The sequence below is a fragment of the Dendrobium catenatum genome, unplaced genomic scaffold (genome assembly GCF_001605985.2).
Source record: "Dendrobium catenatum unplaced genomic scaffold, ASM160598v2 fragScaff_scaffold_1342, whole genome shotgun sequence".
Lineage (NCBI taxonomy): Eukaryota > Viridiplantae > Streptophyta > Magnoliopsida > Asparagales > Orchidaceae > Dendrobium > Dendrobium catenatum.
In genome coordinates this window covers 160,828-179,307 of record NW_021319804.1, presented here as the reverse complement: position 1 = coordinate 179,307, position 18,480 = coordinate 160,828, and the positions used below count along the sequence as shown (strand labels likewise).

The 18,480-nt window shown below is 32.1% G+C and overlaps 1 protein-coding gene across 2 annotated transcripts in view; it reads left to right on the top strand.

Annotated features, from left to right (window-relative positions):
* Positions 1–18,480, top strand: part of LOC110105765 (kelch domain-containing protein 4) — a 59,673-nt gene that overhangs the window by 26,668 nt on the left and 14,525 nt on the right. For both annotated transcript variants that reach the window (XM_020835391.2, XM_020835393.2), the window contains exons 8-16: positions 1,151–1,193; positions 2,555–2,635; positions 5,613–5,729; positions 9,260–9,365; positions 10,932–10,995; positions 13,872–13,914; positions 14,703–14,966; positions 15,044–15,205; positions 15,851–15,976. In XM_020835391.2, coding sequence (XP_020691050.1) covers positions 1,151–1,193; positions 2,555–2,635; positions 5,613–5,729; positions 9,260–9,365; positions 10,932–10,995; positions 13,872–13,914; positions 14,703–14,966; positions 15,044–15,205; positions 15,851–15,976 — 1,006 coding nt within the window. The remainder of the gene's footprint in view (positions 1–1,150; positions 1,194–2,554; positions 2,636–5,612; positions 5,730–9,259; positions 9,366–10,931; positions 10,996–13,871; positions 13,915–14,702; positions 14,967–15,043; positions 15,206–15,850; positions 15,977–18,480) is intronic.

Here is an 18,480-nt window from a genome sequence, read left to right as displayed (position 1 = left end):
TCGACTACCTCCTCTAACTAAGTAGACCAGGGACCACGATGGCCCGGGACGACGGAACCTTAGGATCTTGATCGGGTCTATCATCCATTCCCCCACCATCCGCTTTAAGTGCTAGGTGGTGAAATTTCCTATTTTAAATATCAAACTTTTCAAACATTTCCCAAATTCTAAAATCCAAACCCAATTTTCAAATCCAAATTCTACCAATATCCAATCTTTCCAATTCCATATCCATGCTGCTACTATATGCCAGATAACACGTATTCTATACGTATCTGATTGACGACTAGCCTTAATCGAAAGTTCTCTCTCGTTAATGGGATGGGTAATTAACTATAGGGGCTTGCGCCTATAGGAAACCAGAACTCAGATCATAAAGTCCTCACAAAATGAGGGCGAAATCTCTGGGTAGTGTCTTATCTACAAACCCATCTGCCTTCCAAAATTTACCTCGGAACTTAGTTCGTTAAAACTCCCTCGCCGAATAAGAAAAGAGAGTGGAGGCCGAGGCCGAATTTTCGGAGCCCACAGTTGCAAGTGTGACTCGCATATAAAATAATTGTAAAAGGATTATTAATTAACTAGCCAGAGGTTACTTGAATTAAAGTTGTGCAAACAATTTATATAACATAGTTTTAACATCTCGTGCAACACTTTTGTAGAGAAGAATAAAGAATGCTGATTCATAATGCTATCCCAAAATAGTTGGGATAAGGCTGATGATGGCAATGATGAAAGAAATTCTGTTCATTCCTCTTTCTTTCATCATTTTCCATGGAGGGAAGAAATATTGAGTGCCTCAAAGAGGGATTTTGAAAATCATTTCTCTTTTACATTTGGCCATGGAGGGACGGAGAGAACACGTGATCCTTTTCCTTGTAAACACTCTAAAGAATTTATTTTAGTCCTCTCTTTAAACATATTTCCATAGTGTAAAATTTTGGTGTTACTATACTAGTCAAACTTTGTTAAGGTGAAATAATGTAAAAGATTGCCAAGTTTGGCACTTTGATAGTCTTCAATTTTGTTGTAATAATGTGTAAAATCTTGAAGACATATAATATATATTTAATATTATTGAAAATATATTTTAATATGTAGTTCACTTGTTTAGCATGAAATTATTTGAAAATGGTTATGCTTTTTGCAGGTATTATAATGACTTGCACGTGTTTGATCTAGACCAATTTAAAGTGAGCCTTATTTTCTCTCTCTAATTCCTCCCTCTCTCCCTTTTCCATTATTACAATTGTTACATTGGTCTAATGCATATCACAAATAATTATTAAGTATTAGCCAATTTAATCGATTTCCTGGGTAACAAGCTTTGAATATCTAGGACATTATGCTCCTAAATTTGTCTGTTCTCCGATATAAATCAATTTTCACTTTAGCCTACATAGTTCATGAAGCTGTGTTTTTTTTTTCTACAGACATCTTGTTAGGAAATGTCTAATAATGTAAGTTTTTGAAGGGCCATATTCTCTAAAGCAGCCTTGGACATCCAGGTCTTTACCATTTAATCTTAACTAAACGGAATTTTCACAAGTATATTGAGATCCAATTTCATTCTTGACACATGTTACAGATCTTTTGCATATGACACCAATCCTAGTTGTGGTCTCTATACTACTGAGCTTTGCTGAAATAATCAAGTTATAGGATGAAACCTCTTAGTTTCAAAGAAACTTCTATCCCAGCTTCATTGACTAGGAACTGGAATAAAGTTTTTATTTTCTTAGTATGGATTATTTTACATCAATCTGACCTCTACGCATCAGAACTTTGCAAATGCAAATTTTTAACCTCCTTTGGCAAGACATCTAGACAATTATCAGCAGGGTTTTCTCTTAATCCAATAGATTCTTGTTTAGGTGGATCACTCTCAACTTGAACATTATATCATGTAAGCCTCGTACATTTAGGAAATTATCTTGCATCACATTTGTATCTTTTATTACATATCTACCATGAATTTACTCACAGCCCATCCTATTATAACCTGCCTGCTCATTAAGTTACGACCAATAATTATTATCTATTCCTTAGGAAAACATTGTAATAGTTCATCAATTTGTTCTCAAAAGCTGTTTTAAAACTTTAATCGAACTTGAGGAGCATAGGTACACCATGTTTTTTAATTTATTCATGGATGATTAGCTCGATGAAGTCACCTTATCACTACCTTTATTCAATCCAATATCTTTTTGCTCCCTTTGCACTATCCTGCTCCATCTCCTTTCTTATACTTTCCAACATTCAAGAATTCATCTCCTTCTCAACATTTACATTTCTCTCTTGCTCATTTAGTTTCTCACGAACATGTGGTAGTTACTATTTTTTCTAATCATTATGTCCTCAAATTCTCAAGCTTTTGAGTGGCTTGAGGGGAACCATTTGATTAGCTAAGAGATAATGTGCATAGCTTCGTCATTATGTAGATTTTTTTTTCCTTCATTTACCATATCTGTTATGTTGCAGTTCATAGTAGCTGTTGTGAGAGGCAATTTTGGGCTTCCTTATGCATATCTGATTTGGTCATTATGTTTTGCAGTGGCAAGAAATAAAACCGAGACCTGGATGTTTATGGCCGAGCCCTAGGAGCGGTTTCCAGCTTTTTGTATACCAAGATGAGGCAAGCTCATGCGGAGCAGATTTTTCTTTCCTATTACTTGCTAGTTGTTTAGCCCTATTTAACAGTCCATTATCTTATTACTCTAAATCGATATTTCCTTGGCAGAGAACTGTAACTTTCATAAGTCACGTAGCAATGCGTTATAATCCTACTTTATCTTGCGAGCAATTATTTGCTTCTCTAGGTTAAGTTTTGAGTTACTTTCAGAAGCAATGTAATTACTTCTTATTTCATTGTAAATATTTCATTTTTTTTCTTTCACAACTTGGACTTTTTAAGTTCATTTTAAATTAACTTGTTTTTGTACATTAGTAGTAAAAATTGGTTAAGGAGCTTTTAGGATATTAGATATGGGTAAAAAAAGTGAACCTGGATCTTCAATCATAGAATCTTTTAGCGGTTCCTGTAATGGATTCTTTTATTACTTAGGATTATAATGTTGTGCCAAAATTCAACATCACTACTTGTTTGCTTGGTGCTTCATTTTATCGTTTTATTTACTTGATCACTATCTTTTGTAAATATCTCTGATAAATAGGTTGTTGGTTATGTATTATTTTGGAAACAACTAATAAAACTATGTTAAAATCACGATTTGAATCTTAATTTCCTAAATAATTATGGATCCTTGTGTCATCTTCATCCAATTTCACGACTGACCACTTTTACCCTTTATTCTTTGTTAAGTATAATGAGTATTAACAACATTTGCAAAGGTATAACAACATCAAGCCTTTATCCCACTACGCGTGGTGGATTACATGAATCCTTTTTCTCCATTGTGTCTTGTTAGGAGTCAAATTTTCACTTAAATCTAATAAAAAAAGGTCATTTATAATACTTTCTAACCAAGTCTTTTTAGGCTACCTCCACTTTTACTAACATTAGCCAAATCTAATACATCTACTCTTCTAACCAGGTCATCAGAAGGCCAACATTTTATGCGACCAGACCATTTAAGACAACTCTCTCTAATCATTTTTGTTACCGGAGCTGACTCCAACCTTATCATTTATATACTCATTTCGCATTCTGTCTCTAAGAATGAAGCCACTCATCCACCTAAGCATCCTCATCTTGCAACACTTAACTTATTTTGTACAAAATTGCAATAATTATGGCCATTTCTTTAAAAATGTCACTTTCTATTGTTGTGCTTGTGTTAACAACCATCCTAGGTTCCTTCCAAGTTTCCAGCCAAATTCTGTAAGCCTGGAACAGTTGCAAGGTGATACTTTTAATATATTAGATTTGGTTATGAACATTCGCCGTAAAAGTTATTGCTTAATGTTCTTCCATAACAATTAAGTTTATATTTTCTTAGAAGACCATATTAATTGCTTTTCATTTTTTACTTCATCTTTCAGTAAGCAAACAGATACATTTCCTGAAACCATAGAGTCATAGTGGTTGTGCTGTTTAAAATGGCTATATGGTTATTCTATATTTATTGGCTTCTGTATGAATATTTACTGGCTTTTGTATTAATGTTGGATACTAAAAGAGCCAAATAGACTTGAGTGTAGGTTAAATGAAATGATTTCTCCTCCCTTTCTTTTTTAAATTGATATCGTATTGTTAAAAGATTTTTTAGCAAGAAACTTCATTCAAAAGTGGATGTAATGGATATTTACCATCTAGTGCTTGTTATATATATATATATATATATATATATATATATATATATATATTCAGAACAGGATGCCATCTAGTTTGTTACGGTAAACCTTTTTGTAGGACAATAAAATCACATGTTGGTGTATGCGTGCTGGTGTATTTATGTCATGACCTTGCCCGAGAGCTCAGAGTACTAAGGTGGAAATAGAAACAACAACAACAATAATATCAAGTCTTTATCCCACTACATGGGGTCGGCTACATGAATCCTTTTTCTCTATTGTGTCCTATTAAGAGTCAAATTCTCATGTAAATCTATTAAAAGGTCATTTCTAATATTTTCTAAACAAGTCTTTTTAGGTCTATCTCTACCTTTCTTTACCTAGATCAAATCTAATACATCTACTCTCCTAACTTAGAAAATTGGATGATAGATAACATTTTCCATTTCCATTTATGCACGCGTGTACCACTAAAGAGAGACCATCTCATAAAATTTTCTAAACCTAAACCCGGATGGCAGGTACATTTTTCATTTTCATTTATGCGTGCGGGTATGTTGCATCCCCAACTATATCATAATGGGTTGAGTAGCTTTCTTCAACATGCACATGCATTCACTTTCATATAATATATTCATTTATATTCTTCTCACCATGCATTTATTTTAATCATGTCATTTGCTTGTTATAATTTGAAATAATTATTTGATATTCAACTATGAAAAGTATTGGGTGACATTTATTTTAATATGAGAATTTTGTAAATAAAAGTGAGATAATTACTTGAAGCATTTTGGAATAACAGTCTGTTATAAATCAAAACATTCTCAATGCTTATGAAGTTTGTAGAAGTAAATGTATTGGATCTAAAAGAAATATAAATAATTACTATAAACTAGAAAACACAATTAACTACCTCAACCTTAGATGAATTGATGTTTGCTTAATATTTGAAGGTTACCTTCCCTATCGCGATACCTATATAACATAAGATTTTTTTAATTATTTTACTACCCCAAAGTCTTTTTATCAAAATTTTGTTCTTTATTAATAACCTATGCTTTTTCTTCTTGATTAATTCCTGCACTTTCAAAATAAAACTCCATTATTAATATTTATAACTTTTATAGTCTATATATATTCATTTGAATATTCTATATTTTATTTCATTTCATTTTGAAATTTAAAATTTCTTATTTGTTATTTCTAAAATTATTTTCATTATATACTTATATAAATAAATCCAAGTTTTTAAGTCATTAAAATTTTAATTAAAATTAAAATTTAGGAAGCCATAAAATCTTGACTTTCATATTTTTTCAAAATATTAACTAAAATTTCCTTATATATATTGACAGATATTTCTTTATGGAGGTTATTCCAAAGAAGTTTCACCTGATAAAACTGGCTCAGAGAAAGGGATTGTTCATTCAGATTTGTGGGCTCTTGATCCCCGAACCTGGGAATGGTGCAAGGTTCTTTGCATTTTAATGCTTTACCTTTTCAGAACTCTTTCAATGGTTGAACTCTTTTTATTTAGATGTAAATGGAGCTGCATATTATTGTTGAACTTGTCATTTTGCTTGGGAAATCCTTGTACTAGTTGTCATTGGTGTTCTTTTTCTAATAGAAATTTACTATAATCTTATTGGAATGTTTAATTGCCAAAGTTAAAATTTAGCAATTTGTTCAGAATCTTATTTCTTTTGATGCTCATGTTTGTTTACCTCCCAGTATATCTTGTCTTTGAACATAAAAACTGTCCTATGGTGCAGTATCTGATGTCAAGTGGAGTGGCATTGGAGACTAAGTGCCACAATGTTAGATAAACCTTAGCTTTAGTCATGTATGCAATTTGCTTTGAGTTCTTGATTGTATTCCCTATGATTATTAATATGTTATGTCATCTAGGAAAGGACATAACTAGTAAATTTTGAGTGGTGTGTATTTGGTCCCCATTATTGTTCTTGTCTCTATGAGTAAGTAGCTATTGATTTGCTGACTATTTTATTTCATATAACAACTTGAATTGTTAATCATTGATCAACTTGTATTAAGCTATCATTCTTTTGCAAGTACTAGTATTTACTTCCATCATAACAAAAAATGGCATATACGCGACTTTATTTTTATAAAAAATTATACTCGAAGCCTATTGTTTTTTTTTTCCTGAAATGTTTACTGGACTTAGACTGGTTGGATATGCAAATAAGGCTTGCTTTAATCAAATTTGATTTTTTTTTTGTGAGAGAGAATCAGGTGCTGAAAACTTACTATAGAATAATTGGAGCTGATACGCTGACCATCCATGTGCTTCAGGCAGATGAACTGATCATATCTTCTGAAGGCTGGTGGGCTGGCTGATCATCTGTGAAGCTGGAAGCTGGTGGTCTGATTATCTGTTTAGGTGGGAAGCTGGCCGCTGGTGGTCTAATTAATCATTTTTCATCCTGTTAGTCAAGTTGCCTAAATAAAACCTAGAAATCAAGATAATTTCTCATATAGATCTTATTAGCATAATACATAAATCATAAATGAAGTCATCTAAAATTATAACTTTCAAAAGCCTAAAATTCCCTAAACTTATTTTCCATTGTCATTCCTAGGGGTTGGATCTGAATATAGAGTTTCCAGTGGGTTCATCAAGGAAATAAAGGAAACTATTTGGTTAGGATTTTAGGTCTTTCTTGACTGATTTTATTTAGGAAGGAGTAAGAACTTTAGAAATTTTGCTTTTAGTCATTTTCACGGTTCGTCACATATGTGTTTATGCTCTACTTGACCCCCATCCTCATGTGGTGCTTGTCGCTTGCTCATGCATTTGCTTTTGCTCGAACATTTGCTCATTGGATGCACTCCACTCACTTAGTTGCTCATTATACTTCGGTCACTTGCTTACATGCTTTATATTTTTGCTCTCTTTTTCCCTCTTGCCTGTTTGCCCTTTCTCATTAATTCTTTAAACGGTATTGCTTGAATCCCACGCCATCTATTAATAGAATAGATGTACAAGCATTGATAATAATAATAATTTTTTTAATATAATAATTTACAATAGATTTATCGATTTTATTATATCATTACATTTATTAGAAAATTAAATTTGATTAAACCCATAACCATTAGATTTCCTTTCAAAAACTATACCCCTTTATATAAATTGTAATTATTTTGAGTAATTCATAATTTTAATCATTTCAATTTAGTGTCTCTATTAAATATATGATTTATTCAGAATTTTTTGATATAATAATAATATTAATTTGTCAATTAAATAGCTTATTATTTGGGTCTATAAATTTTGCATATTCTTTCTTCTAATCAAAGTTATTTAACCACCTCTCACCCCCCCCCCCAAAAAAAAAAAAAAAAAAAAAAAACCCCCCATAATTTCTTGCATTAAATCATTCTTTCATCTTAAAAAAGCTTAGAAGTGAAGCTATCCTAATGTGGTGATTTACAAGCTCTAAGACTGAAGGTAGCAATGGATTATCTTTTCAAAACATTTCTTTCGAAGTGGTGTTTGACGTCAGTAAAAGCAAGTAGCAAATCTTTTTGTTCAATAATAATATATCTCTGTAGATTTGAATTTGTTGAATGAAGTTTTATTTCGTTCTCCTATTGGCAACTACATGAAAGAAAAAAGTGTTTCTATTGTATTTTAAAAATTGGTTGATTTTTATTCTTTGGTTACAAAATAGATTTCTTCCTCTTTAAGTTTGTTATATAGCTATTTTATTAGTTGATCATATTCTTTAGGATCTTGGATGTACCATGGAGCAAATACCTGATTCTGCTTTAACTTCTATTTTATTTAGTTTAGCAATCATGTGATTAAGGTCTTGTTGATTGATCATGTGTTATCTCCTCCTAGTTATGAAGCAATGTTTAGTAACTTTAAACTTAATTAGTAACCTTTTGCACCACCCATGAGTAGTGGAACTCCACTAATTAGAAACCATATTCTTTAATTTTTGTTGATAAAATTTTTTTACAATATTTAGATATGAAACTTGGGCATTGGAGTGAGATTGGAATTAAAAATAACTGGATAATGATGTGAGAAGAATTTTCTGATAGCCTTTTGTCCGTCATCTGGAAAAAAAAAACATCACAAAAAGGAGAAATGAGAAAATGATCCAATTTGGCAAATTTTATTAAATTTATTATTGGGCTGATTGAACGATCGTATATCCATGGAAAGGTGAATCAAATTGAAGAAGTTAACAAAGTCAACAAAAAATCAGAGGAAGTCTAGATCTATTAGCGTTTGCATCACAATTCAATGTGTCATTTAATTCACATCGAAGAATCCACTAAGAAGATCAATTGGATTCTAAGTTGACAAGTTGTTTTAGAAAAGAAGTTTATCATATTCTCTGGAAGGGGCATAGAACAATTATTAGAGAAAAATCATAATGTTTAGGTTTCTTGTGAAAATGGATGATAATGGAGTATTTTCTGACCCACGATAAAAGAACATCAAGAGAGTTAGAATTCCATCAGCAGACAATGTTGGTAGAATTCCTGTCAGCATATGAAAGTTTTCTTTTAACCAATAACGAGTAGGACTAAAAAATTAGGGTATATAGGACATGTTATCTTTATACCCTAGCATAAATACATGGATTTTATGAAACCCGTACATATATGCTCTAGGGTTTCTTGAAACCTAGATATTTTTACTACAATTTGTTATAACTCCTTTATTTATTATCATTTATAAAACCCATGTATGCTAATAGGAATTTTTAAAAAACGTTTGGCTACAGCATGTTTGTTTTACAATTCTCTTTTTTTACCTAGCTTCATTGAAGAGTAATTTTCTTTTTACCTATTTATTTGTTTGTTGACATAGTAGATCAACTATTTTACATTTCACTTCACATTTTTCATTTTATTTGGCTTGTTTCTCATGCAATCTTTCATCTAGTCATTAGACATTGCATTAATTCAATGCTCTCCTTTGACGTGTACTAAGTACTAACTGCATTTCGTTTTTTAGGTCAAGAAAGTTGGAATTCCTCCTGGCCTTCGTGCTAGTTTTTCTATGTGTATTCATAAAAAGAGGGCTGTATTATTTGGAGGAGTTGTTGATATGGAGGTTGAAGGTTGGTCAAACTTATTCTTCAGACAGGCACTTAATTTATTTCTTAATTATTTTAATTATTATTGCAATCTGACATTTGATTTGTTAATTTTTTCACATCATTCATAAAAAAGAAGAAAGAAATCATCTTTAGTGGAGCCACACCCATGTTTGATAAAAACCCAAAATAGTCTCTGAACTATTTATATGTGAGCAATTTAGTTCCAATGTTTTAAATTTCTCTAATTTAGTCCCTCAACTATACAAAATTGATCCCAAATTGCCTTACATGTTTTATATCCCAATTTATGTCAATTTTTACCTGATGGATCATTTAGGAATAATTTTGCTTAGTCTAGAGACTAAATTGGAGAAATGTGAGACTCTAAAATTAAATTGAATACATGCGAAGAGTCGATGGATTATTTTAGGCTTTTTTCTCCTATTCGAACATTTGAATACTCCAAACTACCAATTGTATAAAATATTTTATGTATTGATGGACCCATATATGAGACAAAGTTGAATTTGATATCTAATATGCCAAGTGACATCCTATTTAAACATGTTATAATGCATATTAATGCATTCCATTATGAATAAGTGTGATATGACAACATGCTATATGCTGTTTATTGGTATAAAAGTAGTGTATAAACTATACACACACATGTACATACATAAAAATTCCAAAACTATCCCTAAACTATCTGTGTGTGGCCAATTTAGTCCAAGGGTATTACATTGCCTCAATTTAGTCCATCGACTATATAAATGTGTTGACCAACACTGTAAAGCCATGGAGGAGGTCTATATGCACTTTTCGTCACAAGTTTTGTGATCAAATCGAAGTTCTAATATGCCAAATCTTTTAGAAGTAAAGATACCAAGAAGCAAGAAGTATTACTTTAAGCTAGGTAAAGAATCCAATTCGCTTGCATTAAAAGTTTTCCATTTGCATTTGGCCCTCATGTTCTTAGGTTTAATTTGATTAATATGATTGGTATTTTTTGAGAGATTTTATGTAGGTCTTATTATGTTATGAATAGTTTTATGTCCGTTTTGATTATTCTCTGCATTTATTTTTCTCTCGCTCCCTAGAAGAGGTTAGAGCGTGGATCTTGGAGCAATGATTATGTTGCTCTACTATTACCTTACGGACAAGGGTTTCAATTTGAAACAGTTTTCTCCTATGCATGGGTAAGTCTGGATATTTCAAAGAGTTTGCTGCATTGGGTATTCCCCGTATTTCTAAAAAAGGTTGTGCCGATTAGCTCCAATGCTGAGTTCATCCGTAGTTATCATTTTTTACCTTTGTTTCATATGATAAATTGTTTTGGAAGGCATTGTGCTCGCATGTATAATTTCATGTTTTTCTTTTTCTTGTTTTGCTTCTGAGCAAAAGGTGTAATACTTGGCACACACTGTATTAGACTAAAATGTATTAGTTGCTCTTTATTTCCTTTTCTTATCGGCAAAAGTTTATACTTTGAACATTTTTAAACGGGTATGAATATTGTTGTAAATTGTAAGCATGACGAACAAAGACCTGCATGGCTAAATAGGAATTTTTTCCTTGTCTGTTTAGGTGATGTGCTGATGAGCTTATTTATGAACGAGTTATATGGCTTTCAGTTAGATACTCGACGTTGGTATAATACTCTTCCATATTTTACCAAGTTCAATTGTTGTCAGACTTTCAAGTTTTGGAACCTTATTTCTTTTGGAAAATATGAAATTTTAATAAAATATGAGGGTACTTGAAACCTTGCAAAAAAATTATATGCATTCATACATATGCATACATATAAATACATACATACACACACATACACACACACAAACACACACACACACATATATATATATATATATGATGTAGAACGGACATGCACTGATGATTGGATTAAGGAAGTTTACACGCTTAATTTTTAGAGCACAATGGCTGTCAATGGATAAAATTTGAATGATTATCTGACCAATATTGCTGAAAATGATAGCCTCGATATTTATTTCAAACTTTAAGTTGCCATTTACAAGATATTTAAGAATTTGGAACTCTATTGAGTATATATGTTGATATTCAAGTGACCCCACAATACAGAAGTGAATGTCATATCTCATTTTGATGCTTTCTTGTCAAATATCTGGTGTAATAGAAGCGGATTATCTAGTTTGGCATATTTTTCACAAATTTTCATACTGACTTCGCTAGTCATGATCAAATGAGTGAAAATTATAATTTAGTTCAATCGTCATAAAGATGTGTTTAATTGAAAAAAAAAAAGCTTTGCTTCTCATCAAATGTGGTATCTTTTGAAGTAAAGAATTTTTTGGTGATAATATGATAATATTTATTTTATTTTAGTGGAGGAAAAAAGCAATAAAGATATTTGAGAGCTCTAGGACAAGTTTATCCTTATGTTGTTTGTGCATGTGGACATAGGCAATTCTTTTTGAAGGAATTCAACTATATAGTTTATAAAACTTTTGAAGCCAAACATCATTGAATGTTTTTTATTGATTAGATATGTTATAGTTATGACTACCTCTTCCTAGTATTTTTCTAGCATTTGATTCTTACAAAGAAGAGTTATAATATTTTCTAGAAGATGAAGATTTTACTTTTTGTCACTCCATTTTGTTGGATAATACATTCTTTTTGGAAAAAAAAGATAACAATTTATGATCAAAGTAATATTGAGCTAAGCAATATCAGTCTGAATTATCTTGATGTTAACATGAAACTATTTTTTGTATCATGACAATAAAAATGGAGAGAATAATCTTGAGATATGTTTTTCTTTTTAAGATATATCTATGTCATCTGAGTGCGATCATCAATGAAGGTGACAAATCCTATAGATCCATAAATATTGGGGATTTTGGAAGCCGCTAAATATCAAAGCGAACAATTAGAAAATAAGTAAAGGATTTAAAATCAGTTCAGGTAAAAACAACATGATGATATATAACAATTTTAGTCTCATAATAAAAATAATTTCATATTTACATTCAATAAAAAAAGAGAAGGAAAGATATATTATTAAGTTTTGAAAGTGGGATGCCCTTACCTATAATGATGTTCACAAATGATTCTATATTGAGGATAAAAATGAAGGAACATAACTAGTGTTTTTCATCTTCAAAAGATATAGTCTATCATTTTCTCTAGCTTGCATAATCATCTTACCTATATTGAGACGTTGAAATACACAATGATTTGCAAAAGGTTACTTTACAATTATTGTATTTAATGATTTTACGAATTGATAGAAGATTTACTTTTAGATGACTAACATGGAGTGCTGAGGGTAAATGTGAAGAAAATTGAAACATGTTAACAATTTTTAGAGAAACATCAACCACTTTTGTTTTTTATTATTGGGATAAGATTTATAGGTTATAACAAAAATTAAGGTTGATCATGTGGCCAATAACTCTTGGATCTATGATCCAGGTGTGAGAGGAATTATTTAAGGCATTGGAAATATAAGAGTTAAAAATCATTTTTCTTAGCAAGAGAGCATGATCCGAATGATTTTTTGAAAGAGTTTATAAAGTTCTTGAATTTGTTAATTTCTTTTAGACTGAACAATTCTAATTCCATAAGATAGACAACCTTGCTATTTGGTGACCTTCATTTATTTGATGACGCCCTAAACTTTGCTGTAGAGGGGGACATATATGACCCATCGATTTCAAGCGTCATGATATCGACAATCATGCCATGATCAAAGTACAAACTTTGGTTCTCCTGATTTTTGAGGAGGATCCATAAGTTTATGGATATTTTTCTTTTTTTATAAAGGTTTTCATAATTTAGGATCACTTCAGATAGTTTCTCCTATCAAAGCCTTAGACGCTTGTAACTTTAGATAGTTTCTCCTATCAAAGCCTTACGACGCTTGTAACCCCTAGAGTTCTCCCTTAATATGACTTTTAAAAGGGAATTCTAAGAAATCAAATATAATGAACAGAAGACAGAATACCGACAAAAATGAAAGAGAACAAAGGTTGAAAGTAAGAAAGCCAACTTACTTTGATACCATGTAGAAAATTATAAAATTTGAAAAGCAATTTGGAATTTTATAACTTGATTCTCTATTAAGTGTGGAAGTATATATAGACTAATAAAATTTTCTAGTAGAAATAAATCAAAGCTATTTAAATTAAAAAAAGAATCCCCAACTGGAGCCACCTTTGAAATCAGAAGTAATTTCTGTGGATTTGCATGCTGCTGCTTTTCATGTTGGTATTAGCTTGCACATGTTCTTGCGTGAAACTTCAAGAAGGAACTTTGTTTTACTCTATGTTCCTTTGACCCAAGACATTTAAAAGTTCCTTGGTATGACGTTAGTGACTTGGTTTCCACATCATGTGGAACTTATTTTACTTCATATAAATGAATCGTGTTATTTGTTTCAAGTTAAAAGGTTTTGTAATATGTCTGTATTTTTTTTTGCATGTATTAAAATTAAAGTGATTTGTAAACACTTAATGCTTGTACGTTGCATTTGCCTTCTAGGTATCCTTTGGAGCTACGAAAGGATAGGTCTACAAAAGATAAGGTACCCTGTTATCAAACATTAATTTAGCATTTATACATGACATTGCCTTAGAAGTTTTTAATTAAAAGTTATCTTTCAGTAAAATGCAGGCTTCAAATTTTTTTTTTAAATTCATGAAAAATATGATATGTATACTATCGGAGGAGATTGGGGATTTATGAAGACAGACTATAAATAGTTGGATAACCAGTTATTAATTACTATTGGTGTAATTGAAGGCTTGAACTGTTTAAGAATTATTAATTATAGTCTACTTGCAGCTTAAGCTTGCTGAACTATGTTTTGATCAGCAAACTGGAATTCTCTTTGATACTCTTGTAAGTGGATTGCCAAATAGCTTATTAAAATGTAATGAAAATAATAAAATAAGAAAGATGGCCATCATAATGAAAATGAATGCATTGCTAATTTTTAAAGTGTCATATTGTTATTCCTTTACTTGTGCCTAAAGTGCGTTCACAAGTTATGGAAATCCTTTTTCTCATTAGCAAGTAAAATTCTGTATCACTTTTGGAATTGATCTTTTTTTCCCATGGTAAATAGATATTTCTTAGAAACGTTATATGAATTTTTTATCGAACTATTGCCATCTTAGAAACAAAATATAGCCATCTTTCTATTAATGATTATGAAATCTGTAGATGTCGCTAACTTACTATTGCAGATGTCTATTATTTTATTAGAATACAAATATGTTCATTCTCTGTAAAGATAGGGTGCAAAGATAACTTTTTCTTGTCCTGCTCATGAAATGTTGAACTAAAGATTAATTTTTTTATTAATTAAAGGGAAGCAAAAGATTTGACGGATCTAAAGGAATAGCAGCTTCTAGCAGAGACAACCAACCGGATTCACAGCTGAGTATCACGTATGAAGAGGATGAGAATATCGAAGGCTTTGAAGGAGCTGTTATGCAATCTGGAATTGAAGAGCTTTCTCATCAAACGAATAACAATCTTTGCCTAGATACTGCCTCCTCGAGCAAGATAAATGATGTGAAAGTACAGGGATTAGTTAGTGCTTCTGATATGCTAGCAGGCCTTTCATCGGAAGTGAGTCATTAAGCATCTTATTTGAAATTTGATATAATATTCATATGTGGATTAATACTGATTGCTGGAATTTGTAGGTAGTCCGGCCTTGTGGGCGCATTAATTCATGCATGGTTGTGGGTAGGGATACACTCTATTTGTATGGAGGGATGATGGAAGTCAATGATAGAGAAATTACTCTTGATGACTTATATTCACTTAATCTCAGTAAATTGGATGAGTGGAAGTGCATAATTCCGGTATGAAGATTTTTTTTTTAATTATCTCTGATTTCTCTCTTTCTCTCTCTCTCTTAGTCTCTTTCTCTGTCATCTCATCATGGTTTTTCCAATTCATTCCAGACCATCTGTTCTATCTTGTTGGGTGAATGGTCAATGAGTTCAAAACAGAAGTTATTTCTGTTTTGTATTTGCAATAACCTATATATATGTGACTTTTGAATGTGCCTCTGAGCGATTTGGTCACCTCAAAGTATCTGACACTTGTTTTTTGTCTTCTTCTGTGCTAATTTTTTTACTCATTCTTTATAGTTTTTGAACCGCTTAATATATATGGAAGAAATTCTTTTTGTAAGGGAAAACAACCCGTCTGTAGTAATACTTAATGCTTGTATGAGTTTTCTTGTGATATTTGTCTTTTTTCCCCTAACTAAAATAAATAAATAAATGTCAATCAATCCCTCAAATTGTTATTTCTTTTATATTTTAGTGTTATGATATTTGATGCACATGACATTTACAGCTACTATTTACTAAGGGAGTGTCACTGTATTTAAAGTTACAATAATTATGCTAAAAAAATTCTGCTATATGTGAAATCTTTTGATTTGTGGAACCTGAAGTATATTATGCTTAACTAATTTGAGCCACCTTGGATTGTGTTAGGCTTCTGAATCTGAATGGCTAGAAATTTCTGAGGATGAGGATGAAGAAGATACTGAAGATGAAGAAAGCAACAGTGGAAGTGGTGCTGATGAGACAGATGATGACGAAGAAGATGAAGACACGGAGGTTAGATTTTGACCATGCTGGTTCTAATCTTGTCTATATATCAATTTTTGTGTGTGTGTATATGTATATTCTCTTCTCGCATTGTTCACATGGCTTTTTTAAAATCAGAAGTGGCTTTTGGAACTTCATAGGGACTTATCATGTGCCTCAAAGAAGTGGCCATATAAAAGTTAGCAGGGGTACACAATGTTCATCATATTAAAAACTCCTTTCAAAGATTATTCTCCTGATTTGAAATGTTTAAGTTACCTTCATTTCAGGGTGTGTATGTGTTTTTTTTTTTGGTGGGGGGTGGGGGTTTGGGGGGGGGGTGGGGGGGTGGGGGGATCAGTATATGTCACGTCACTCAATTTAATGAGGACATGCTGAATCAGTAAATAGGTCACATCATTATATTGCTAGATGGTTGCATTACACAACTATGATTACATAAAACAATCCTAAGGAATGGGGAAGGGGATGAAATACTCTTAACAGCTGAAATTCTTATTTTCTATTGATCATACCAGCATAATCTGAATTACTTGAAATTGGCTACTATTTATAATTGCAGACCTTATTTCAAATGCAAAATTATCCGAGGACAAATAAAAGATAAATAAATTACCCCAAGACAAATAAATAAATTTCCTCTTAAAAAAACAAATAAATAAATTAGCCTACTAAATGATAAATGCTATATTAACTCATGACAAATTGGATAAGAGAAACAATGGAAACTGACATGGAAAAAGGTCGATGTCATAAACAAATATATAAACAAGAACTTGATCATTATAGCATAACTAAATCAAACAATTGAAATTATATGGAATGAAATGCTCTCTACTTCAAATAGTTGAAGTAATAATACATTAAAGAGTTTCAGACTTGAAAAGGTGATAACAATAAGCTAGTTGTTGTTGAAGCAGATCAAATGTTATCTCATTATCTGCTATCTCATTAGCACATCTATCAATGTCTAAACAATTGGAGTATGATTCATTGTGAGAAATGTAATGTCGGCAGGTTGAATTTATGGTTTTCTCAGTTATGGTTGTTTAGCTTGGTTTGATTGATTGCATATTGTTAGTTTTTTTGCTGGGTTTTACTGCGTTAAGTTATGATTAGGAAATAGGGCGGATTTGATTTTGTTTGGAAAAGCTGGCTAGGTAATTTTCCCCCTTTGTTCAGTGGAGTGTTGAAGGAAATAAATGGTTAAAGTTTTAACTTAAAGGTCATATGACTCATATCTATAGAAAAAAGATTGTGCTTTGGCTTGAATGGAAATCAATGAATTGATTAATGTGTTAGACTTAAATCAGGTCTTGGATTTAGCAGAGGTTGTGTTAAATTAGGCTAGCTGATGCAATCATAATTTTTGTATTTTATTTATCAAGCATTGAACATTAGTTTTTAATTTAGTTTTATATTTTTTTTTAGCTATCCAATGATCGGAAAGCATCCAATAATCATGGTAGGTTGTGCTTGGGCTTTGATAGACCTTTGGTTTACGAGATTGTTGGGTTGCTTGGGCTGCTGCTGGTTCTCGGGTTGGCTTATGGTTCTCAGTTTGAGCTGAAGATGATGTTGGGAGGTTGTGGTTTATTGGTGTTGAGCTTTATTCTCTAAGTTGTTAGCTCATTAATGTTGAGCTGAAGTTTAGTTCATTTATTGGGAGATTTATTCAGCTTCCTAGCTCATTATTCCATAAAGGTTTGCTTTAATTCAAGGATTCAATTTGGAGTGGACTTGTCTTTTCTCCTCCTCTTTTTTCTTCTCATTTTCTTGTGCTGGGTGATTTCCCGTGCTTTTGCCCCTTTGGTTCCCGCAGCTGTCTGCTTGATTCCTTGGAATTCCTGCTTGGTTCCCATGAGCCTTCTGCTCTGTTTTGCCGTGCCGTTTGGGGACTGACGTGGTGGATGTTGGCCTTTCATTTCCCTAAAACTAATTGGTTTATTTGGAAGGTTTTATGGTTGTTTGGTTCCCCTCTCTTGCCTATATACAGAAGATGATTTTTAAAGGAAGAGGTTGTTGAATTTGATTGAGCTTAGTCTCTTAAAAAACCTAAGGATTTTCTTCTTCTTGGAAAAGCTTGAGAGCTTTGTCCACTTCTTCTTCTTCTCTATTTCGTCTGTGCTTCTTACCTCTTTCTTCTCTACACAAGTTTCACTCCATTTGTATCCTTCTTCTTGAGCTAGGGTGATGTTTGTTGGCTGATTTGGGAGCATTTGCTGGAGGAGTTTGGTTGGAAGTTTGGACTTTCTTGCTATGGTGGACCATTGGTTTGTGTGGGCTCCGAAAATTCGGCCCCGGCCTCCCCGCCGCGCTTTTCTTATTCGGCGAGGGAGTTTTAACGAACTAAGTTCCGAGGTAAATTTTGGAAGGCAGATGGGTTTGTAGATAAGACACTACCCAGAGATTTCGCCCTCATTTTGTGAGGACTTTATGATCTGAGTTCTGGTTTCCTATAGGCGCAAGCCCCTATAGTTAATTACCCCTCCCGATCACGAGAGAAAACTTTC